At 40.7% G+C, this 25,967-nt stretch overlaps 1 protein-coding gene across 4 annotated transcripts in view; it reads left to right on the forward strand.

Annotated features, from left to right (window-relative positions):
* DENND1B (DENN domain containing 1B) overlaps positions 1–25,967 on the forward strand; it is a 186,023-nt gene that overhangs the window by 122,608 nt on the left and 37,448 nt on the right. For all 4 annotated transcript variants that reach the window (XM_064147138.1, XM_064147137.1, XM_064147140.1 and 1 more), the window contains 3 exons: positions 414–459; positions 3,266–3,367; positions 11,531–11,656. In XM_064147138.1, coding sequence (XP_064003208.1) covers positions 414–459; positions 3,266–3,367; positions 11,531–11,656 — 274 coding nt within the window. The remainder of the gene's footprint in view (positions 1–413; positions 460–3,265; positions 3,368–11,530; positions 11,657–25,967) is intronic.

Genomic DNA, 25,967 nt, shown 5'->3' on the forward strand with positions numbered 1-25,967 from the left:
CTAGGCATGCAAGGTGGTTGGCAGACTTTACACATCTCACTCATAGTTAGTACTTTCATAGTTAGGAACAGTGCCCTTTGTTTTGTGGTTGCCTCTGGCTGCTCCCCAAGTCAGAGAGGAAGCATAGCTGAGGAAGGATGGTAGGACAGAGAAAGGCCAGCTGGAAAATAGATGCATTTAGCCATGGAGTACTTGCTGGGTTTCATACTGCAGAACTGAAAACCCCCCAAAACCATACAATATAAAATTCCTCTCCTCTAGTAAAAAATTCAGTGCAACTGTGTTCATTTACTACAGGATTAATTAGTGCCTGATAGCTAAGGACTGTATATGCCAAGATTTTAAATATTTTTGTTGCACAAATGTAGTGGTTGGTACTTAAAAGTTTATCTTCACTTCTTCTTCTTCTTCAGTGCACCAATGCCTTATCTAATTGGCGTCCACTTCAGCTTAATAGAGGTAAGTTAACTCTACACTTCTGCACACTGGTAAGCTCGAGGTGTGTGTGTGTGCCATAAATGATAATTTAAATGAAAGTGCTTGATTTTAACACAGGGAATTAAAAAGAAAATACATTTCAGATACTTTACAAAGAAGAAAAATGTCTTGAGTTTAAATCTTACTTTTGAGGTGTTTTGTGGAGCCATGTAAGCTCCACACCATGATTTGTTTCTGTGCCTATTATGTAGCTGTTGCGGAGGGGAAATTAACTGATGCGAGATGATGTTTGCCAAAGTTAATATTGTTTATTAATTTTGCTATTCAGAACTCTCACCATCCCTGACCACTAATCGTATTTTGGTTCTCACACAGTTATGGAATCATTCTATGGATAATATCTACATCTAATATAACCAGCAAAATATATAAACAGTAATTGAACTGGAAGAGACTATTCTTGCACTCAGTGTTGTTTGCCCAGTAGATGTGCTCAAGCTCTTTCTGCTCTATGGCAGAAGGCATCAGAGAATTCCAAAGAGGCATTTAAGCATTTACTCACAGATTATTATTATTACCCTCACTGGGGCTAGCCACAGTCCAGGCAGTGCCCAAATGCTTTCAGGGGACTCTGTCTTGTTGGATGTAGAGGCTTCAGTCTTTCTGGCTTCTGGGGACAGGACGCAGACAATCTCTGACCTTGTCTCCTGGCTGCTTCTGGAGGATCTGTGTATATGTCCAGGGATTCTAGGCAGGACCTTCAGGTGCAGCAGGCAGATGTGGTGCAGTCTCAGCACGATGTCACACTGGCCACACAGGCCAATCGTGTGCAGACATCCAGGGTCTGCTCCTGGTAACTGGCGGCAGTGGAGTTTAGCAGGCAAGCAATAAGGCAGTGTGCAAGAGCAGCAGGGCTGGGCACAGCAGAGAGAGCAGGCAAAGAGTAGGGAAGCAAAAGCAGGTTGTTCACCTGCGTATCTCCTTTTATCAATGTGGGCCGAGATTAATTGCCCTTTGGACACAGAATAGCCAATCAGGATGGCAGTTAGCCAAACCTTACCATGTTAGGCAAAGCCACAGGCTCACTGTTCCCTAATTTGGGAAAAGCACAGGCCCTGCACTAGGCAGGCACAAGCTAAGTGTGTGTACCTTACACCACAGGACCCTGGGCAGGCCAGACTCAGTGGTTCCAGGTACTTTGTGTCCATTTCCCATGCTTGCCTCTCTAATGGAAGAGAAGAACATGCCTAGGCAAGGCAGGACATGTATGAGCCTATTTTGGGCCTATCAGGCCTGCCACAGCAATAGCTCAATTATAGTAATTTTTCTTGCCTTTTTTCAGCGGTTCAGCAACAGACCTTGCAAACAATAAGAAAGCTTACAATTTATTTTGGAATCACCATTAATTAGAATTCAGCATTACTTTGATTTTTTTTTTCAAACAAATTTTGTTCCTGTCCCTCTGAAAATCTGTGTCTAAGATTCATTTCATTATATTTATAACTCTCAATGTAGAAATGAATGGGTTTTGGCAAAAAAAAAAGTAGCCTTTTCAGATCAGAATGCACAACAACACAATAGAACTCATCTGAGTGGAATGGGTTCCCCAGGGAGGTGGTTGAGACCTCATCCCTGGAGGTGTTTAAGGCCAGGCTGAATGAGGCTGTGGCCAGCCTGATGTAGGGTAGGGTGTCCCTGCCCATGGCAGGGGGGTTGGAACTAGATGATCTTTGTGGTCCTTTCCAACCCTGACTGATTTTATGACATTAAGAACTGTCACAGAATATTTCCATGAGAGTGGTGAGAGCCTGGAATGGGTTGTCCAGGGTGGTGGTTGAGGCCCCATCCCTGGAGATGTTTAAGGCCAGGCTGGATGAGGATCCGTCCAGCCTGATCTAGGGTAGGGTGTCCATGCCCTTGGCAAGGGAGTTGGAACTCGATGATCCTTGTGGTTTCTTCCAACCCTGGCTGATTCTATCTTTCTAAGTAGTAGCTAGGACATAAATAGCTTTGCCTCTTGCCATGATCATCTGATGCTACTATTAAGCCTGCTTGTATAGTCTGATTATCATGTAGAAGATATGTTTATTGATTTGCACTTCTGCTAAATCAGTTTCTGAGGATCAATTCACAATTGCTAAGCTGATGTGGGTGGGTACTCCCTCAGGCTGAGCCACCAGCACTTTTCAGTATCTGAAAAAGGGCCTTCTGTCATGTCTACTTGGTGACTCTAAGCATAGCCTTCTGTTCATTCAAATCAGATTCCGATGACCTCCATACATGGATGGTATTATCTTCACTGGGAGTTTTTCCCTTATTCCATCTGAACATAAGAGAACAGAAAGGTTTGTGCTGAGAAGGAAGTCATTCAATTCCTTCTGGGTTTCTGTTCTATAATACTAGTAGACATCACATGCCTGGGACTTAGAAAAATCTGCAAATAATTACTTAGCTTTCTCTCATTTTTTTCACCTGATGACATAATTAACATCCCGTTTGATTTTCACAAACCTTGTTAGAAGATATGTATGCTTCCCTTTTGTTTCACCCTGTTTCATGCAAATCTTGGCTTGCAAGAATTCATTTCTTGAACGTGCTTGTATTTCACAGATGATTACTATAACCTTACTGTCTGATGAGGAGGATGTGATTTTAAAAGCTGCTCTGAATGCTGTGTCTAATTCATAAATCCTACATCTTGTCTTTGCCATTGTTGTCCTTTGCAAAACCATCATTTGTAATCTCTCACACCGTAATAAAAATGTGCTTTGGGAGGATGCCACAGTAAAATGCTTTTCCACTATTTTTTTTTTCCCCCTCTTAACAGAGAGTGAAAAATAGATCATTGGAGGACGTGGTTTTGCTAAATGTTGACACAAACACTCTAGAAACCCCTTTTAATGACCTGAGCAACCTACCTGGTGAAGTGGTGAGTCTTACAGATATTTCATTCTTTCTTTCCTCTATAGGTGCTTGAATTATGAGTAGTCATTTTTTGTCTGGCTTTGCTAACTGCTATAATAGGAATAAGGGGGTGAAAAGCACCGAGTGTAGACCCCTATATTTGAGATTTTTACCTTTTTGACAGCTGAGGAGATGCTGAATGGAACATCATATTCCTTATTGTAAAAGTGGGATCATAATTATAAAGCGAGCTGCATTCATTAGGCATAGCCGCTTTAAACGCGAGAGTCTCTTCATCTCATCTTAATCATTATATTACAAAGTAGGCATTTCTGTCTGCCTAGTGGCATGTCTTGCAAAAGAACCAGAGAGTTTTTGAAGGCAAAAATAAGAAGGGGGCCAATTATCGGCTTCTGCTTCCCTGCCACCTGCCAGCGCTTTCCTTTTAATTAATGATCTGATGGCACTGGTCAATATAATAAGAAATGCTTGTACAGTTGGGGTCAGAAAATTCAGGCTTTGATCTTCTTCAACTTTCTGAAACATTTATTTGTTTTCTCTAAATTATTTCAGTTTTATTTTAATCTCTTCTTTCCTGCTGAGGCTTGCGTGAATGAAGACCTGTACTGTTTGTCATTCGCTTTGGCAGAGTAAAGGCTGCTTACTTAGAATTCTATTTGTAAATTAAACTGCAAGCCCAGTTTGTCATAAAAGACATCTGATCCTTTTGAAATGACGAAAACTGTCTTTTGTCTGTAAAGGATGATAAATTAAGTGCCAGTTCTTGCTGGACTTTGATCTTGCAGAGGGTCCCTGTTCCCCCATGTCATGTCCCCCCCCCCCCCTCCGCTTTTTTTCCCCCTTATTGCCTATAGGAGAACCTATTAATTTAATTCACTTACCTTGTTTCTCCCAATGCAGCTCTAAAAGATCGTTGCTGTGAAAATGCTCTTTTGATGCTTTAGTTATACATGCTCAAATGGTTGGCAAGACTAATCATTTTATATCAGAACGGGAAATGATAGAGTTATATTTTCTGCAACTGTAAATCATAAAAATGCCTTATTCAGAGTAAGGCACTATAGTGGTGTGCTGTGTCTTTTGTTTCAGTTGTTAGTCTGTCTGTGTTTGTTACAGTGGAAATCAGACTCTTAATGATTATAATAATGCCAGCTCCCTTTGATTGTAGTGAGCTTAAAATGTAGACTTTATAGCTCATCTGGTCAGTCTTTCTTTTGACTCAGTATCAGCTAGAATTCAGAAATGGGAAAGGCATTACAGAAGTGTAAAAATCATTCTGTTTTGTGGTCTTATGTTAGTATATGCACACACATGCATGTATATGTAATAATTTTGACTCTGCTCTGTTTTCCAAGAGTATAGCAAGTTAAAACATTGAGTCATTTTCTGGTGTGTCAGTGATTTCAACTGACCTTGCATTCAGTGAATAACATCATGGAGGTACATACTTCTTGTCAAGGTGTAGAGTGGGGGATTATAATCATCATCTTCCCTATGATCCTGGAGTTGTAGTTGGAGGTCTTTCAAGCAGTACAAGTGGGTTTGTGTACAATGAGAAGGACTTCTCATGTATTTTACACATGCATCTCAAAATGATTTCTAAATGAGCAGGCTAATAGGAAGAAAACAGCAATACAGATCTTTATAATTTCAGAAGTATATTCTCCCCCAGGATATATCTGTGTTACTGTTATTAATGTTAATGAAGGCTGTCCAAGTGTGCAGACTGTGTAGTGAACTCAAAATACTTAATTCCATGGGCAGTATAAACCAAAACTGAACAGGGTTTAATGCAAAATATACTTGCAGAATCTGAGGATTTTTCAATGAAGCATTTAATTTGAATATTCCCATCTCTTCCTCTCTTTCAATCTGTAAAGCACTCTAATGGAAACAATTTAATAGGAGGCAAACCTAGAAACACACCAAAAAAAAGCAGCTAACATGACAAAATGCTTGTTCTCCTTTTGCATTCATGAGAGCCAGTGCAGTTACTAGCATCTTCCTTAAAAGCTTTAAGACACAGGAGTGTAGAGTGAAAATGGTAAGCTAGACTTAAAAGATTAAAACAAATGTCAAAGGTACTTAGGTATGTGAAACATTTTAACCTGTATAAACAAAACTTGTAAGCATACAGACAAAGGTAGTAAAACTTCTGATGAAAAAGTATAATGAGTACCTTTGAAGGGTGTTAAAATGGAATGAAGGACAGAAAATATGAAAGCAGTCCTGGTCTCTTACCATCCCTTTCAGAAATTATTTCCAGGCTGGTGAAGGGCCTAACAAAAGAAATGTTATTTTCAGAGTTTTCTAAACCTGTTTCTTCTGACTGGAGGAAATTGAGTAATTCTTTTCTTGATCAATAAGCTCAATGATGTCCTCACAGCATAGGCATTTAATAGTTTACCCATGTGTAAGTAATATGTCTATTAAAATGCTCTGATTGTGATTTTTTTTCATGATAAATTTAAAGTAGAAGGAACCATTATTATATGGCATTGTCTAATAAACTATATAATAAATTAACTGAGATTTAAAGGCATTTTTGAAATCAATCATTTAAGCATTTAAATTATAGTTACAGGCTAGATAACTTTCTATGCATGTGAACTCTATTATTGTGTCAGACTGACCAGTGGTCTCGACTGTGCAAAGGTCAGTGGTCACAGTTGTCCTGAATTACCAGTCTTTTTTTCATGTGGACCCTCTGCTGCGTTGCATGCTGTAATCTTCTTAATGGCTTCATTCCAATATTCACACATAATATTTTAGATTTATTGACTGTTAGAAATACTACCATGCCAGTAGCAGTTCCGCTACTCCTAAGGTATTTAAAATTGGAAAAATAAATCAGGGCAAGACTTTCAGGAATCCTTTGTTTTCATAGAGGGGGAAAAAAGCCTTCCCCCCCCCCCCCCCCCACTTTCTTCTGACAAGAACACTTGTTTTTAAATTTCATCATTTCACTGTGAATTTATCTATTATTTTTTAATTAAATCAAAAAGCAAATAAGGAGCTACTTCTGCGGGAGTCAGTTTCCTAATACAATAAGGCTTAGATCACGACTTTATTAATGTAAGATGTTGGAAAGAGGACATTTGTGGTGCATATAAATTAGTGGCAACCACAGACATGCTTATAAACGTTGGGCCTGATCCTGCAATAACTCCTTGCAGTCAACTCTGACAAAAAGATGACTCCTCTGGTTAAATTTGAACACCCTCAAGAAAAGCTTGGGGCATTAAGGGCATCACCTTCAGCCACCAAGCCTTACTGACTTCTCTGTAGGCTAAACAGAGCTGTAAGGAGTATGATGTCCAGAAAACAATAGGCTTTATAGATATTTAGCATCTTCTGTGGTCTTTGAGTATTGTTAACTGTAAAATCTACACAGCTGTTGAAAGGTGCCTTTGCAGCACGTGATGCTCCATTCTGTGGTGCACCACTGAGCTGAAACAGGTATTTAGAGACTGGACTTTGAGATTCCTAAAGTCACCAGGTTTTAATCTCCTAAGCTGAGCATGGGAACATTACTGTTCTAAAAGCAGCATGTGGGAGAAGTAGATGTAATACATGTAGAAAATGAAAATTTCTTTGCAAAAGGACTACTTGGAGCAAAAATTGTTTCTGCAAATGCAGTGATTCATAGTAGTTGTGGTCAACCTGTAACAGGGCTACTACAGAGATTTCTGTGTAAAATATACATTTCACAATTTACTACATTTTCCCATCAGAAAATAGCCCCAAATATTCCTGCTATATTTCAGAAACTCAGATCAGTCCTCAGTGTTTGCAGCGCTGTAAGGCAACTCTTTCTTTTGAATAAAGTGTTAGGATTGAGATTCTGTAGAACCTCAAAATAGTTATAGAAGCTAAAATGTGACATTGAAAAGCACAACTGGTTTTGAAAACCTTTGCATTGAAGTAGTTGTTTTCATCTAAAGGAGTGTCTGTGATTAAACACTGGAGAGCTCTCTGAGATGCCTAAATCCTCTGTGTGTAGCTAAAAGCAAATATGGAGAAGCTTTTGCATTACCAATACTGATTTTAACCATATCAGATTCTGTTTTGTTGTAAGGCTTTTGTTTTGTCTTCTCTCTCTTTCTTGGGCGTAAGCTTACTTTTAGTGTTGTGATCTGATGGAGAACACGAATCAATAGTTTTTAAAGCATAACAGCTTTTAAGCAGCTGTCACTGATACTAGAGAAATACCTGGATATCTTTTATTCAGAGACCTGGTAGCCACTGGGAACCTCAGTGCATTTCTCAGGCAGCAGACATTTGGAATACTTCTTTATGTGCTTGAATTTATCTGGATGCTTAAGTTGTTGCAGGAGGAAAAGATTTAATGCCTAGCTAAATGATTTGATTAATTTATTTTTTACCCCTCTGTGCAGTTCTGTCCTGCTCACGTGTATGTGTAAAAGATATTAGTCATGTTTTATGTCTGATCAGGTAGTTTTATTTCAGGAATGTCAGAAGGGATAGAAGGTGACTGTTTTTAAAATGAGTCTTTCTTTTGGTGACCAACACAGTATGTTTCTACATTTTAGATACTTTTAATTACACATGAAAGCAAAATCAGTTCCCACTCTTAGGACTTCTTCCATATCTGGAGAAAACTCTTGATTCCAACCTTCTTCAAGCTCTGGTAGCTCTTCATTGGTAGCATTTAGCAGTCTAACAAAGTCACTATCCTGAGAAGCCGTTGCTAGGAGAAGATAAAAACAGTTTGCTTCTGGTGTAAATGAATAGTGCAGTTTCTGCAGCAGATCACTACTGTCTCCTAGAAATACATTCTAACAGCATTCTAACCCCTGTGGTTTGTTTGTTTGCAGTTCTTTATTTTTAAACTTTGTAAAAGGCTATTTCTGCTTAAGGCACGCAGAGCATGGGAGAAAAAAGGTTTGGCATTCTTAACCATAGGTAGATGGACTAAAGCATATATGAGGAAAAGAGTTTTGATAAAGATGCTGCTTAGTATTTTTTTTTTTTTGGCATGCAGCCAGAACTGTGTATTCTCTTTGAAATTTTAAGAGCTATTAATGATGTCACCCAGGAGTCTCACAGCTTCTTGGTTTTACATTCATGGATCCAAGCCATCACAATCCTGCTGTGCACCATCTTTCTAAGTAGTTCAAAGCCCCTGATCTTTTATCTGTACCTACTGTATTGACTGTAATACCTACTTTATCACTCTGTCTTTGATTACATTGTGGAACTGGGAGAGTTTGCCAGCAAACCATCTAAATTCTCAGTTCAGTTTGCCATTGCTCAGTGGTGAGAGAAGCCCTGAGAAAGCGTTGTTCCAGCGTGTGCATGGTTGCTGACCTCAGCTTGAAGATCTCAGGTGTGCTTCAGCCAGGATTCCATTTGTGATGGCCCACGTTGACTCTGCAGGCTTTTTCTCAAGAGCACTGAGCTCCTAATACTAGTGCAGAATAATCTGTTAACACTCTTTGTGCCTTCTAGCCTTGCATTCTGAGAGGAGAAGTTGGAGGCACTTTCTCTCAGCTCCAGCATGGCCTTTCTTAGGCTCAAACTTCCCCCACAATGGCAGAACAGAAATGTGCAGCTCACCAGAGCAATTTTGTGCTTAAGAACATGCCTGTGAACTGCCAGCCCATCCAACTAACAATATGCCAATACTGGGGTGAAGTGGAAGATGTGTTGCTTTCTGTTGTTTTTTAACACTGCTTTGCCTAAAGCATTCTGTTTATCATTTACTTTATGGTACACAGGCCCTGCCAGAACTAAGAAAATCAGAAAATACCATTTTGCTTCACATCCTCTACTTTGTCTTGCGATTCCTCTCTTCTTTCCTCTCTTACTCTATCTTACAGTCTGCCAAATTTTCCTCAAACTCACAAGGTGTAATTTAGAAAAATGTAAATTTAAAAGAATGTAGAAAATTTTCTGCCTTTCCCTTGCCTTTTGTTTAGAAGCTGCTTTGACCATCAGGACAGCAAAAACATTTTAAGGATTTTCTGGGGTTTTAAGGATTTTCTGGGGTTGCTTAGCCTGGAGAAGAGGAGGCTCTGGGATGATGTCATTGCTGTCTACAACTACCTGAAGGGAGGTTGTAGCCAGGTGGGTGTTGGTCTCTTCGCCCAGGCAACAGAACAAGGGGTCACAGTCTCAGGTTGTGCCAGGGGAGGTCTAGGCTGGATGTTAGGAGGAAGTTGTTGGCAGAGAGAGTGATTGGCATTGGAATGGGCTGCCCAGGGAGGTGGTGGAGTCGCTGTCCTTGGAGGTGTTTAAGCAAAGACTGGATAAGGCACTTAGTGATGTGGTCTCATTGATTGTCTAGGGCTGGGTGCTATGTTGGACTGGCTGATCTTGGAGGTCTCTTCCAACCTCGTTGATTCTATGCTGACAGTTCTTTCTTTTTTTGACCTCACATTTCTGCCTTTGTTTTAGTGCAACTGAGCTCATATTGATGGGCAGATTTCCATTACACAAAGGACATATACATTTTATTGCTCCCAGAATGAAATAAACCTTATTTTTAATAACCATTCATAATCATACAGTACAGAACAAAGAAAATACTAAAAAAAGACATGGATGTATTTTTTCAGCCCTAAACTCCTTAACTGGTTTTTGTACTCAGACTTTTTTTTCTTCTTTTGAGGTGTAAGAGAAGAGTGTGAATGAGCCTTGGTGTATGCTTTCCATGGGCTAAATGAATCAGGCTCTAAACTTTTATCTAGATCTATGAGCTTGGATATAAATTGAAAAGATCACAGCTATGGGGAAAAGACCTATACTGTAAAGGCCTTTCTGCATAGATTATGAATATCATAACTCAATAATTTTTTTTCCCAAACTATAGTTATAATTGGACCCAATGGGGGTCTCTCTCTTTGATCAGATCACAGTAACTGTGACTTTACACTAGAAAATGTCACTACTGTGAAGGTTTATCACCTGTAGAGCTGGTCTTTTCTCTGATGCCATGTTCAGTTCTCATTAGCATTATTCAAAGTTTAGTTGTTAATTAGGTTGACACTTCAATTACAATCATCATCTACAAGAACAGTCAGGAGTGCTTGCATAAAGAAACAAAAAGATACTCCTTCTTGCCTCTATTTCTAAAAGAATCAAAGCTGTTTTGCTGACTCTGTTCATAATGTTCTGTTTAAAGAATAACTCTGCATGTTACTTTGTGTAGGATTTAGAAACTTAAGTATTGTGTTGTTGGTTATGTTGCAATACAAAGAAATGCACAAACATCTCCTCAGTGTAATTGCAGTTGACTTCTCCAGATTCCCTTCATGATGAAAATTTATTAGCAAGAGTATGGACTAGCACTGGGTATAATTCCCCATCTTCAAAAACTACTGTAATAATCCCAGAAGGATATGATTTTTCTCCAAAGTATCTCCAATAAGGACCATCTAAATGGTCTAAAGACCTCTTTTTATTTTTCTAATTCTATGTAATCAGTGATTGCCATTTGCCAAAAAAACAAAAAAAAGGACAGGCCTCCTTAAAACATCAACTTAGCACTAAAATGTTTTCATGATATGTTTTTCCCAACTACAGGTGCCTACCAAATGTTGCTGATTTTTTGCTTTTAACATGTTTTATCCTTGAGGACAATTGCAAAAGCAACGTAGCACTTAACTGAATCAAACTCTTCTCAGCTACTTGACAGTAGTAGATGCTACTCCCATGGTGCATGAGGAATGATGTAAGATAGTAGTTTGACTTAAAGTAAATAAATAAATCCATCCCTAAACCTGAATAGGAAGTGGCCATTAACAGTCTTTAAAAATAAGCCATCACAGTATAAATAAAATATATCCAAATGTTACTGTTCAAAACAAGTAGGTACATGTTAGGAATAAGGGGGAAAAAAGATCTGCAGAGAAGTAGCTCACATGAATTCTACTGTAAAATAATTAAGTTTATTTATGTCAAGAGGCCTTGGGAAAAAAAGAGAGCATAAACCAATTTGCATTAGCACTCTACCAGCATCCCCTGCTTTCATTTCAATTAACAGACCAGCAGGTGCTCTTTGCAGTTAAAAAGATAAGCTATCAAGGAGGAGGATGAATTTTTGGCTGACCTGTAGACACCATGGTTTGCCTGCTGATTGGGTTCATACCATGCTGTACCAATTTCTGAGGTGTTAATTTAACTGTTCCATTCTGTCGTGCAGGTCTCAGCCTTGAAAAATAAACTGAAAAAGCAGTCTACAGCTACGGGTGATGGAGTGGCCAAGGCCTTTCTTCGGGCACAGGCAGCGCTGTTTGGATCCTACAGAGATGCACTGAGATACAAACCAGTAAGGCTTGTTCTTTTCTTCTTTTTTTTTTTTCTTTCCTTAGCTTGTAAGAGCAGGATCTTGTGATTTGCAAGGAAAATGCCAAGTGTTTTGTCCCAGTTTGAAACAGTTTAAAGAAAACGCTTTAAATTATCCCTTAGCACAGGAGCAAACGTTGGCAATTTAGGAGCCACTACCACCTCCTGATGGTGATTTGTGCTAACAAATGAATATTTCTCCAGAGACTTTGTATTTGTTTCACTTGTATAAAGAATTTTGTGTAAAATCAGATTGCATTAATGAAAGTAGAAACACACAGCTCGCCTTGTTTAATGTGGTGAAGAACTGAAGAGACTGTAATCTAGAGACTTTGGGGCCAGAAGCTTTTTCCAGCAGAAGCCATCTATGAGTCAAGCGTGTATCTCTTCTATTACATGCTTATCTTGATTCCACTGAGATATTAGGAGAACTCAAAACCCATTTCATCCCATCAGAACATCTTGCTGGTACTCAGGATTTCATCCTTTCTGCTTTATATATTGATGTTGTTATAGATAAAATACTTTATCAGAACCATTTTAGATATTGGTTACATCTGTTAGTCCTGATTATTTCCTATGATATTTTCAAACTGTTGTTAGTAGTTCCACTGGGTAAAATGAATTGAACTAATATCAATTGAATCAGGTTTTGAGGGTATAATTTTTGATGGTCTGATTGAGTCTTAATGAAAGAAAATCATCCTGAATTGAGGCATCAAGTTTATGAAACCGTTTGGCATGTAGGAGTAGGTGTTTGTTTGGGGATGAGGAGGGCAGTGCATTCTGTTGTTGGGTGAGGATTTATGTTGTATTGCTTAATGAAAATGAATAGGATAGTAGTTAATTCCAGATGAGGCCTTTTCCTGGAGGCATAGCTCCTCTTTTCTGGAGGTATGGCACAGCTTTCCTTCTACTCAAGTGATTCACTTACAGGTAGTCTTTTTTTCACCGCGAGAGTTTTACACATCAGCTATCTGCGCCGTTGTTATAGAGATGAAAATTAGGCTGTGCAGAAACAAACTAGTGTTTAAGCATTTCATTCAAGTATTGGTGCTTAACAGTCAAAATACACCTATGATACAAAAAGCCAGTTTATCTGCTATATTGAAATCATAGAATCACAGAATTAGTCAGGGTTGGAAGGGACCACAAGGATCATCCAGTTCCAACCCCTCTGCCATGGGCATGGACACCCTACCCTAGATTGGGCTAGCCAGAGCCCCTCCAGCCTGGCCTTAAACACAAATGATTACATCTGTTTTCAGAATCATTAGTTCAACGCAGTACTAGTGTCAGTAAAACAAATAATTCAGTAAAATAGATAATTGTTGTTTATCCCATAGTGGCGTGACTCGACACTGCTTCAAGAGGAGTTGTCTAATTTGTTCCCTCATTTAAAGGTGGAGATAGTCCATGTTAACTTATGGCAGCTTACAGTGACAGCTGCTAAGTCATTTGATACATGCAAGCAGAATGATGTCGGTTTGATTGATATCCATAACCTCTATTCCAACCAAAAATAGGCTACAGTCATACCTGTGTTTTGGTAAGAGTTTGTTGAACTGAATGTACAGCATTCTGGTTAGCATCTCAGTTGAAATGAGCTTTCCTTTTAACTGACTGGCATGTTATTTCAGTTTATCTTTTAGCACATCTGAGATCTCTGCATTTGCACTGTTTGGGAAGCAGTGTACCATTCCTCATTTCAACTGGCAAGCATTTGTCAAAGTGACCTTTGTACTTTTCCTTCCTGCATTATTTTCTTTTTCATTTTTCTTTATTTTGGCTCTCCTGATTGTGCATAAAAGAAGATATTTATGCAAACACTGTGGCCTTTTTTTAAAAAATTATTTTTTAAAGATATGTTGGTTTAGAATATTTTAACAGAAGTCTGCTGGCAAATACAAGCATATCTTGGATTGATGTCAACTTGTCCAAAGACAAAGTGTGTTTAAAAAAAATCCTCAAGTGTAACTATTATTTTGGGCTGTGTTCCCATAGTTTTAACTCATTTAGTATTTAATTACATTTTTGTGATAGAAAAAGCTATTAGAAACTGAATTTGCTGTAGTATAGTAAAAGCTAGTTGTGCCATGATCAGCTCGTTTTACCTGTGCCTTCTGAACTGTGATGTGTTGTGAACTGGGTAGTTAAAAAAATGAAGTCACAGTGACTGTATTAAGACCATTTGTTGGGAGTCTCAAGACTTCTGAGATGTTATTGCAAAGAAAATACTACCCTTTGTTTTGGAGTCAGTGATACTAGGTCAAGTAAAGACACTTAAACCACAGCTGTGGAGATAATTTACATTCAGGAGCTTGAGTAATTGTCATGTATGTGCTGGTTTGAGGCTAATTGGAATATTTTAATGAGAGAAATTAGATCATTGGTTGTGAAAAGAAAATAGTGGTGAAGTCTGTATCATTCATTCTTTTACTGAAAGGGATAAAAAGGCAAAATATCAACAGTTTGTCCCACTTAGTTCTGTGACACTGCTCCTATTTGCTTCTCATTCACTCCAATCTAATCTCTCCACTAACAAATAACAATGTAAGCTTTGCTGGTTGTTCTTCTTTGCCTGCCTGGGAAAGTAGAGGGAGAAAGAGAGGGTAGCTTTGAACCCTTTCTGGACAGTTTCTTGTATCAGTTTGTATATAGTTATAAACACTTATGTCTACATGCTTGTAAAGTTTACTTTGCTGTCAATACAGCTTAGCTTCATCTTACTTCCAAGCCATCTGAGCTCGTTTGGTAAATTTCTAAACCCAAGTTCTAACCCACCACAATGTAGAAAGTTAGTCTAGGCTGTACTTAAATTAATGTATTTTCTACCAAGATTTTAAATAGTTTTGTGGTGTAAGCTTATCAATTTCAGAATTAAGAACTGAGAGGTTTTGGGGTACCAATTTTTGTTTTGCACACACCCTGATGAAAAACAGAATCGTGTATTTGGATAGTTATCAATTGCTTATCATTGTGGAGGCAGGGAACTAATGTGGCCAAGTCAGGAATTATAAAAACAGAAGTATTTTATTTTCCTGGAACCCTGCACCCAAAGTATATACAAAAATTAGTTTGCTTTGTTTACAGATTCAATTTGATTGGGAATTTCATCCAAAAGGATATTCTAGATAGATTTAGAAATTTAGGAAATCAGAAAATGGAAAAGGCTAAGCTGCAAACACAGCTTTACCTCACTATCCATCAGGCTGAGCAGAAGATTAAGGGAGCAGCAGCTCTTACTCACAGAGGTGAGACAGGCATTCGGCAATGATTCCTTGCTCAAGTCCTCTGCAGGAGCAGAGCCTTCTGACACTGTAGGCAATATCCAATAGTGCATGTCCATGAAGCAGAAGCCCTTAGGTGAGTGGCAGACCTGCCAAACTCAGAAATGTCTCGAGCACTTCTTCCACAAGTGGGATGGTCATGGAACGATGCTGCCTTCACAGTGGCAGGGGCAAGCCAAAACTGTTAGGGTCCCCCAGTTTGGGAGGCAGACAGGAAGTTGGTTACTGATATGGTCTGAGAGAGGGCAGTCCAGATGCTGCTCTCTCTCTCAAAGGACTCCAGGACTTGCCAAGCCTGCAGGTTTGCACAGAATGGTGCAAAGGGGGGAGCACCGTCCAAAAGCAGGGATGGTCCCAGTCATGGCAGGAACCTGTCCAGCTGGGCACTCTGTTAAGGCAGAAGCTCTTTCAAGATAGGAACCTCAGGGCAGGAGCCCTTGCTCTATTTGTCCTTTTTCTAGACAAAGTGTCCATTTACCATTTACACTGGGCACAAAAACCCAGCCAAACACCAGCCTGATGCCAGCACGGGCTTCCACATGGGTCAGCCCATGTGCAGAGAGGCACCTTTTGCTGCCTCCTTTCTAGCCCGCAGGGTGTGGGGAGGGGAAGCAGTTTTTGTGCTGCCTTCTGCCATTCAAACCTGTGGAGTGGGAGGGAGAAGAAAGGAATTTGGGGTACCCCTGGACACTTGTAAGTTGAAAACATACATTTAAGTGAACTGTTTTCAGCACAATAGTGTGTTCTGTATGACTGTAACTTGAAACATGAAACAACTGTCATTAATATTCACTTTGAGTAAACAACAGCTTTAATAGTATCTGTACTCACCCAATGCTTCTCTTTGTGACTCTGTCACACTGAGCACTCTTTCTGTGCAACTGTTTGTTTTCAGCACAGGACAGATTCTCCTCAGTGTAGCAGTATGTCTTGAACAAACATCTAGTGATTATTGGAACCAAGTGATTGGTAAAAGGATAAAAAAAGGGAAGCTTCAGGAGTCTTCAAAAGAGTTCATGGGACTCCAAGAGACCATATGGAAAGTTTGACTTCGCTAATATAGACAGGAACTAGGACATGTAACAGATAAAGGTGATTGTGGGGTTTTGTGTGTAATAAATGATAATGAAAAACTTACTCCAGGAAAGGTTTCCAAGAACAGTGGAAATAGTGGTTTTTTTTAATTTATTTAATCATGATACTGAATAAAAAAGAAAAAGAGTCAAATAGTGCCCAGAGTATTTTTGTAATATGCTACATTTCTACATTAGCAAATACTGCCTAATAAGCGTGGACCTCCAGAGCAAAACAGTGCGATTGTCAGGGAGGACCTGACATCCACATGGTCTGCATTTCTAGCTTTATTGTGTCTCTCATTTCAGGCTGATGTGAAATACTGTGGCTAGCTAGAGCTCATTTTCTACTTCAGGTTATTCCAGAAGGGATCCAGACAAATGACTGGTAATGATAATGACTGAAAACCAGAGCAAAGTATCGTGAGTAGAGTGACAAATGATAATGGTTTTGTATATGGTCTCATTCACGTAGAGGACTGCAGTCTGTTTAGAGACGTTGGGTGAGATGCTTTGCCAGGGGACTGTGCATGGACTTTTTGGGGTGTCTCAAGCAGCGGCAATGAGGCCAATCCAGTGGTCTTGCTCAAGGAACCTTGCATTATACAAAGGCAAATACTTGGTGCTCATCCTCACCTAGGCTGACTCATTGCATGGTCTGCATCATCAGTGATCACAGCTTTGATCCCAGGAGTCTAACCCCACTGAGGAATTACAGTGATCATTGTGTTGTGAGATGAGTGTTTCTTACATCATGTAAAAGCACAGACAGATGCAAATTACATTTCCTCTGGGTGGTCACAACTTAGCCTTGAACTTTTTGTTGCTCCTGTTTTCTCTAAGTTGTCCAGCATCTGGGAATTATCCTAATCATGGGATAATATTGCATGTTCCATATTTCAGAATAAGGTTTGTAGAGGGAGTTAGAGACAAAGATTCCAGTTGTGTGGTTTGTGTCATTTTGCATAGCCACTGACTGACACAATCAATTGATGTGCAACGTGGCAGGGTTTTGTAGCTGTTTTTACTTGACACATTCTCTGTGGGTATTGCCTTGCACTACACAAGAACCATGCCAGTCTGTGATGGCTGTGGGAAATGGGTCTTTTACGTGTACTCGTGCAAACCTTGCAGGTCAAAGCAAAGACAGGCAACCAGCAACAGAACAAGGGGACACAGTCTCAAGTTGTGAGGATTTTCTGGGGTTTTAAGGATTTTCTGGGGTTGCTTGGCCTGGAGAAGAGGAGGCTCAGGGGTGACCTCATTGCTGTCTACAACTACCTGAAGGGAGGCTGTAGCCAGCTGGGGGTTGGTCTCTTCTCCCGGGCAACCAGCAACAGAACAAGGGGACACAGTATCAAGCTGTGCCAGGGGAGGTCTAGGCTGGATGTTAGGAGGAAGTTGTTGGCAGAGAGAGTGATTGGCATTGGAATGGGCTGCCCAGGGAGGTGGTGGAGTCACCATCCCTGGAGGTGTTCAAGCAAAGACTGGACGGGGCACTTAGTGCCATGGTCTAGTTGATTGGATAGGGCTGGGTGCTAGGCTGGCCTGGCTGATCTTGGAGGTCTCTTCCAACCTGGTTGATTCTATGATTACTCTAAGATACATTTTTATCCACCATATCCAGTATGATCAGTTATTAAAGCAGTATATGACATAAAACATTCTTAAACAGAAGATATTCCCAATCTATGTGTGGAGAGAAAGTGGTAGAGAATGAGGAACAAGTGGAAAACTGAAGAGTATGAAATATTCATCATGACAGAGTAATTCTAACATCATCAGGAAAAGCAGAAAAGTTTGCTCCAAAGCAGCAGACATTGAGGAAATACAGATGTGATACTGAAAAAAATATATTACTCATCATGGTCAGAAAAATAGATTTCAAATGCATTTCAGAGAAATCCTCTCACTTAGTGACACATCTATTGAAAGGTGATGCAATATAAGCAACAGTAGTTTGTTTTCTACCTTTGAAAAATTGGCTTTTCCTAAAGAATTAGTTGGAAAACAATCCTCTCTTTTAGGGAAAAATTCCTCAAAGCTCTTGATGTTAAAAAGAAGTAAACCCAGGATTGCTTTAAGTTGATGGCTGTAACACCACTCCTCAGAAATTAAGAGGAGAGGCTAACGGCTTGCTCTGGAATGCTGAGCAGAAGGAGTTCATGATCTCATCAGCACGCTGGGGTGCTGAGATAACAGCACACCCTGTCAGACCTTGCTTTAATTGAATGCTGGCTAGAGCACTTTGGGCCAATATTGACACTATTCTAAGTAGTGATATCGACTTTCTGGCAGATGTAGTCATTGTATTCAGTAGGCAATAAATCAAACCAATACAATTAAATGTATTAAATGCTCTTGAAATTAGCATTGAGTTGTTTACCTTTCCCCCAACAGTCAGACATAAAAATTACAGCAGAGCATGGAAACAAAGAGTAATGAAAAGCACTGCTTGTGCCCAGATCCAGAACCAACCACCCTGTGTAATACCTGCTACAACAATTTATTGTGACTTCACATTTAAAAACATTTGTTTAATTTGTCTTAAGGCCACACCTCAAGTACTGTGTCCAATTCTGGGCTTCTCAGTTCAAGAGAGATGCTGAGGTGCTGGAACATGTCCAGAGAAGGGCGATGAAGCTGGTGAGAGGCCTGGAACACAAACCCTATAAGGAGAGGCTGAGGGAGCTGGGGGTGTTTAGCCTGGAGAAGAGGAGCCTCAGGGGTGACCTCATTGCTGTCTGCAACTACCTGAAGGGAGGCTGTAGCCAGGTGGGGTTGTTCTCTTCTCCCAGGCAAGCAGTGACAGAGCAAGGGGACACAGTCTCAAGTTGTGCCGTGGGAGGTCTAGGCTGGATGTTAGGAGGAAGTTCTTGACAGAGAGAGTGATTGGCATTGGAATGGGCTGCCCAGGGAGATGGTGGAGTCACCGTCCCTGGAGGTGTTCAAGCAAAGCCTGGCTGAGGCACTTAGTGCCATGGTCTGGTTGACTGGCCAAGGCTGGGTACTAGGTTTGACTGGATGATCTTGGAGTTCTTTTCCAACCTGGTTGATTCTATGACTGTGCTAGTCATTTATAGAATGTAGATATTGTATTAAAAGGAGTTAGTGTAAGGTTTAATTGTGGTGGTTTTTTTTTAATTATTGTTATTTTTTTGGGTTGATTTCAGGAAATGTGCAAATTTCACAGAAACTTGTTTGTAATTGTATATTTCAAAGTAGAGTTCTACTCATTTCCTCATTAGAATCAAAGGGCACCCTCCATTATACTTGGCCTTTATCTCTCAGTGGCATGGCAGCAGATGGAATTTCTACTTCTTTGACTTTAAACACAGAAATTCAAACATTGAAAACAAAATAGTGCATAAAAATTGAGGGGTTTGAAAAGTAGATTATACAAACCCAAAGAAGCCATGACCATGCTTACCTACCTCATACTCTTCAGGTAACAAGAAATAACTACCGTATCAAATGCTATTAATTGTACCAATAGTTGATAAGAGTCATCTCATGCTAAAGCAACAGTAATGCTTTCTGAAATGTAGAATTACAAGATTTGTGCTTCCTGTTCAAGATAAATATCACTAGGTCTAGAAAGAAACATATTTTCTGATCTAGGTTATTTTGCCTTTTCAAATGATCATGCTGTTTTAGCTCACTCTTCACATTCCGCTGAGGTCTGTATAAATAGCTTGCTTAAAATGTGAATGCAGCTTAGAGTAAGAAATTCCTGCTGTGTGTGGCAAGCTATGAAAGGGGAAGAAAATTCTATAGCAACTGTTGTTAAAAGGACAGATAGCTTGTTTGGGCATAGATTGTTTGGTCTGAGTATTAGCTGTCTACTTTTCAGCATAGAGACCCCACTGGGTTTTGATCGAAGTTGTTTTGAAAGTACGATCAATACGACAGCGGCCATGTGATGGTCTAGTAGTTAACCATCAGTGGAACATTCCTCCAAAACTCAGCTTCTAAAGGATCCCTGCTTGTATTTGCAGACACGAGACTGTTACAAGCTCCATGTACAAGACCTTCTAAAAATGTTTTTATTTATGTTGATTCAATAATCAGGTTTTTTCAAAGTAGCGCTTCAGGAGGCTTTAATTTTACAGTAACAGTCTTGAAGAGTTGTAGAACAAATAGAGCTAGGAGTTAATTGTAGCATTTAGTGCAGTCTCTTTAAGATTAAAGCAGATACTGTGGTGGTTTGGGTGTTACCTGCCCCCCTACACTTTGGAAATCACCCAGACTAGATTCAGCCATCTCTGGAAATTTGAATGAAGCTTATGTTTACAGCTTAGCTCAATATACAGGAAGATATTTACAGTATCACAGTATCATCAGGGTTGGAAGAGACCTCACAGATCATCAAGTCCAACCCTTTACCACAGAGCTCAAGGCTAGACCATGGCACCAAGTGCCACGTCCAATCCTGCCTTGAACTGCCCCAGGGACGGCGACTCCACCACCTCCCCGGGCAGCCCATTCCAGTGCCCAATGACTCTCTCAGTGAAGAACTTTCTCCTCACCTCCAGCCTAAATCTCCCCTGGCGCAGCCTGAGGCTGTGTCCTCTCGTTCTGGTGCTGGCCACCTGAGAGAAGAGAGCAACCTCCCCCTGGCCACAACCACCCTTCAGGTAGTTGTAGACAGAAATATACAAGCTAAAAGGTAATACAGAAACACAACAGCCCTCCCAGAAACCTGAGTCCCCAGGAGGGGCTCCCAACCACCCTTCCACCTTCTCCCACCCCTCTACCTTACCCTAGATGTTGCCTTGTGCCCCAAGGAAGAAGGGAGGGTCAGCCAGGGGGGTTAGTAAGCAAGTGTATTAATCAGAGAGACAGAGGGTGAGGCTAGAGTGAAATGCAGCTCAGAGCTCAGGGAAAGAGAGATTCCCTTATCTATGTTTTTACTTTTGTTCTTATACCTCTCAGCAAGCCTGTGAGTGAAGTAGACATCACCATTGTTTCTCTCTCACAGCCTGTGATCTAATCCTTCTCACCAAAACATTCTAGCTAGCTTCAAACCAGCACAGAAACCCTGAGAGAACTTCCATGTGGAATTTCTGCAAGTTTCAACAATTCAACAAATTGTCTCATTTCGTTGTGCTGAACAGGCAGGAGCTTTAAATGCACTCAGTTTTATTGCAACAACCTTGCTGTCAGGAGGTTCTAACAACATAGATAACTTCATGCAGATCAAAATAAATGTTCAGCTAGGCAATATCTTTGGTTGCTCTGTTTCTGAACTCTACTGATAAGGGAACAGATGCACCAATGCATGAGCGCTTAGCAAGTATCTGAAGCATTCAGCGATTAAAGAAAGGTATTTGGGAAAGTATTGCAGCCACGCAGTAAAAATGTGTGCTGAGCTGCCACTTCCTGCCCTTCCCTTACGGGACTCGGGTGGGAAAAGTGCCGGCAGGTAAAACCATCTGACTGCTCTCTCTTCCCAGGCTGATGTGACAGAGAAAGCAAGCACGCCTGCTTTCTCTTCTGCTGGGGGATGGCCTCTACTTTTTCTCTTTGCTCTTTTGCAAGATCAGTGAGAAGGTGGCCACAGAGGCATGGCTTAGTTTTTGTTTTTCTAAATAGCATATTTTGAAAATAACATTTTCTCTCTTTGGTCCTAAAAGTAATCTTTTGTAGTATATCATGAGCCATCACCTACTCAGTTCTGCATTCTCACAAAGCCTCTGCATTTCCAGAAATAGTTTATTTTCTGTAGCAACAAATATCTCTAAATAAGGAGTTGTTAGAATTTGCTGCCTCGAAGTTTTTTGGAAGAAGGACAGAACTGAGAAGAGAGTCTGCCCTCAGGAGCACTATGTCTTGTACCACCATGTCTCACTGGAGACTGTTCCATTTGTTTTGATGCACTATGAATTTGCTAAGTAGCTTGGGGTCATCTTTCTGAGACAAGAGTCTTTAGGAGCTCAAGAACAGCTAATGCAAAGTGGGTCAGGAAGGCAGCATTGGTTGAAGCACCACGAGTATTTGAAGCTATTTGGCAGATGCAGCATGTCCTGTGTGTGTATGTACAGTGTTCACCAGGCGTCTCAGCATCAGTAGGAGGTGAAGTAACCTGGATACTTCTCCTGGATACTTGATCTACACAGTGCTGCATCTGGTACTGAGGTGGGACTGCTTATCACCACGTTTCAGCTATCTTGTGACAGGGCAAGGATTACGTTAGGTAAATATATGGCTTCTAGCTCCTCCAGTGATATTTCCTTTCTGAAATCAGAGGTTATATAAAGTTAAACATGAACTTAAGTACTTTGCTGAGTAGGATCTTAGAATCATAGAATCAGTCAGGTTGGAGGAGACCTCCAAGATCATCCAGTCCAACCTAGCACCCGGCTCTGTCCAATACAACTAGACCATGGCACTAAGTGCCTCATCCAGGCTTTGTCTGAACACCTCCAGGGACAGTGACTCCACTACCTCCCTGGGCAGCCCATTCCAATGCCAATCACTCTCTCTGGGAAGAACTTCCTCCTAACATCCAGCCTAGACCTGCCCTGGCACAACTTAAGACTGTGTCCCCTTGTTCTGTTGCTGGTTGCCTGGCAGAAGAGACCAACCCTCATCTGGCTACAGCCTTGCTTCAGGTAGTTGTAAACAGCAATGTGATCTGACCATTTAAAAGAAATATTTAAAAAATGGGAAAGCTTTTGATGGTGCAAGAATAGGATTTAAAATTAACATCAGAATGTTTTTTTTTATTGCAGCATTTTCTTGGATGGTACTGGAACCATTTAAAAACAAAGTGCAAGGTGTAAAAGCAGTTGAAAATGCTTTAGAGCTACTCCACCAAACTCACCTAGGTCATATGCCAAAACCACTGTGATGTTCTGCAAGTAGATAACTGCACAGTCAGCCAGCATGATAGGGAAACGTGTGAAGTAGCATGTGTGGTTGAAGATAAACTGGGTTAGAAGCAGAAAGCTGTGCTGATTGTGGGCATGAATAAATTTGTCTTTAAGGTGGCTAACAGTTGGAGCTATTGTGAAGATCATCATAGCAGCTGTCTTTGATCTTTTTTTCTTTTGAATGGCTGAGTTGTCTTTTATTGTTTGTGGAACTGCACTGAACATGTAGCTTTTGGCTAGTAAATTATGCTATGATAGATTGAGGTGTGGCATTTTGTTGAATTCCATGTTTTCCATCTTTGATACCTTTGTTAATTGTTTCTAACCTGGTAATTATTGTGGTTTGTGAATTTGTGTGAGAAGCCTTCTGGAGAAGAGGAGGCTCAGGGGTGATCTTATTACTGTCTACAACTACCTGAAGGGGCATTGTAGCCAGGTGGGGGGTGGCCTCTTCTCCCAGGCAACCAGCAATAGAACAAGGGGACACAGTCTCAAGTTGTGCCAGGGTAGGTATAGGCTGGATATTAGGAAGAAGTTCTTCACAGAGAGAGTGATTTCCCATTGGAATGGGCTGCCCAGGGAGGTGGTGGAGGCACCGTCCCTGGGGGTCTTCAAGAAAAGCCTGGATGAGGCACTTAGTGCCATGGTCTAATTGATTGGATAGGGCAGGGTGCTAGGTTGGACTTGATGATCTTGGAGGTCTCTTCCAACCTGGTTGATTCTATGACTCTATGATAAAATTAGTTCATGTACCTTCATCACAACACAGAATCACAGGACATTAGAGGTTGGAAGGGACCTCCAGAGATCATTAAGTCCAACCCCCTTGCCATCAAAGCAGTATCCCTTAGTGTAGTTCACACAGGAATGCAACCAGGTGGGTTTGGAAAATCTCCAGAAAAGGAAACTCCACAACCTCTGTGGGCAGCCTGTTCCAGTCCTCTGTCACCCCCACTGTAAAGAAATTCCTCCTCATGTTGAAGTGAAACCTTCCATGTTCGAGTTTGTAGCCATTGCTCCTTATTGCTGCACACCCCTGAAAAGAGATTGGCCCATCCACTTGACATGCACCCCTCAGATATTGATAGACATTAATCAGATCTCCTCTCAGTCTTTTCTTCTCCAGACTAAACAATCCCAGGTCTTGCAGTCTCTCTCCATAGGGGAGATGCTCAAACTTTCTCATGTACCTCTAATTTATCCAGTTACACTGAACAGCTTCAAATATTTATTCCAAAGTATTGACAAGAATAGTAGTAGAACTGGAGAGAAAACTTACCTTAAGTGTACATTTCTGGTAGCAAGTTTTAAATGAAATAAGGGAAGAATGTAGGAATCAATTTGATTTATTTCTAAATGATAATCTTATTACCATCTTTTATTTCTAAATGACAGCTGTTTTCAATAATTTGTTTTTTTTCAATGACCACTTCATTTTCACTGAGTACTTCTTTCATCATCGAAGTCTTTTAGTGCAAGGTATTTGCTTAACTACAGGCTGCACGCTTTTCTCACGTTGGAGAAATGCAATTTATGGTGTTCAGTGTTCATTTTCTCTGTTCAAACATTCCCTATAACTATATATATTACAGCTTTTTTTTTGTGTGTGTAAAAATAAAAGAGGAGTCCACTTCAACAATTCCCTGTATATATTTCCATTCTGTTTATCAATCTTTTTGTGTTTTGGTGTAATACCTTGACCATACCTTGAGTACTGTGTCCAGTTTTGGTCACCACAGTATAGGAGGGACATGAATCATAGAATCATAGAATCAACCAGGTTGGAAAGAGACCTCCAAGATCATCCAGTCCAACCTAGCACCCAGCCCCATCCAGTCAACTAGGCCATGGCACCATGAAGGTGCTGGAGTGGGTGCAGACAAGGGCGATGAGGCTGGGGAGAGGTCTGGCAAACATGAGCTATGAGGAATGGCTGAGGGAGCTGGGCTTGTTTAGTCTGGAGAAGAGGAGCCTGAGAGGGGAACTTATTTCCCTCTACAACTACCTTAAAGGAGGTTGTAGTGAGGCTGGAGCTGATCTCTTCTCTCTCATTACTAATGATAGGACAAGAAGAAATGGCCTCAAGTTGCATCAGGGGAGGTTTAGGTTGGATGTTGGGAGGAAGTTCTTTCCTGAGTGGGTGGTCAGGCACTGGAAGAGACTGCCCGGGGAGGTAGCAGAGTTGCAATGCCTGGAGGTGTTTCAAAGGAGAGTGGATGTGGTGCTTGAGACTGTGGTCTGGTGATGAAGGATGTTGAGATGAAGGTTGGACTGGATGATCCTGGTGGTCCTTTCCAACCGTAGCGATTGATAGTGATTAGATGTTGTGCTGAGGGATTTGGTTTAGTCAAGGACTTGTCAGTGTGAAACTAACAATTGGGCTCAATGATCTTGAAGGTCTTTTCCACTCTAAGCAATCCTGTGATTCTGTAATAAATATCAAAGCAGTGTGGTACAGGTATACGTTTTCGAACTGAATCAGAATTTTGGTTTGCTACTGTTGCTGCTTTAGCATGCCAGAAAATCAAAGTACTCCCAAGCAAGAGGAATTGTTTCATTATTTGAAGCAGTTGATTTGCTTTTCCTTAAAATTCACAGAAGTCACAGGAACATTCAGGTTGGAAAAGACCCTCAGGATCACCAAGTCCAACCAATAACCCTATTCTACAGGGTCCACCCTAAGCCATAGCCCCAAGCACCACTTTTAAATGCCTCCAGGGTTGGTGATTCCACCACCTCCCTGGGCAGCCCATTCCAATGCTTGACCACTCTCCCTGCAAAAAAATTTCCTCATGTCCAGCCACAGCTTGAGGCCATTCCCTCTTGTTCTATCACTAATTACCTGTGAGAAGAGACCAGCAGCAACCTCTCCATAACCTCCTTTCAGGAAGCTCTAGACAGCAATGAGGTCTCCCCTCAGCCTAAACTAAAATTCGAGCCACTCCCTTGCAATTTTTAATGAAGAGTTCTGTAAAGGTAACACAAACCAAATGTAAAGCACTGCACTTTTTCCTTGCAATGCATATTTTTTTAGACTGACTTCATAAGGCAGGGGT

Source organism: Pogoniulus pusillus, chromosome 8 (assembly GCF_015220805.1).
Source record: "Pogoniulus pusillus isolate bPogPus1 chromosome 8, bPogPus1.pri, whole genome shotgun sequence".
In the NCBI taxonomy this organism is placed as follows: domain Eukaryota; kingdom Metazoa; phylum Chordata; class Aves; order Piciformes; family Lybiidae; genus Pogoniulus; species Pogoniulus pusillus.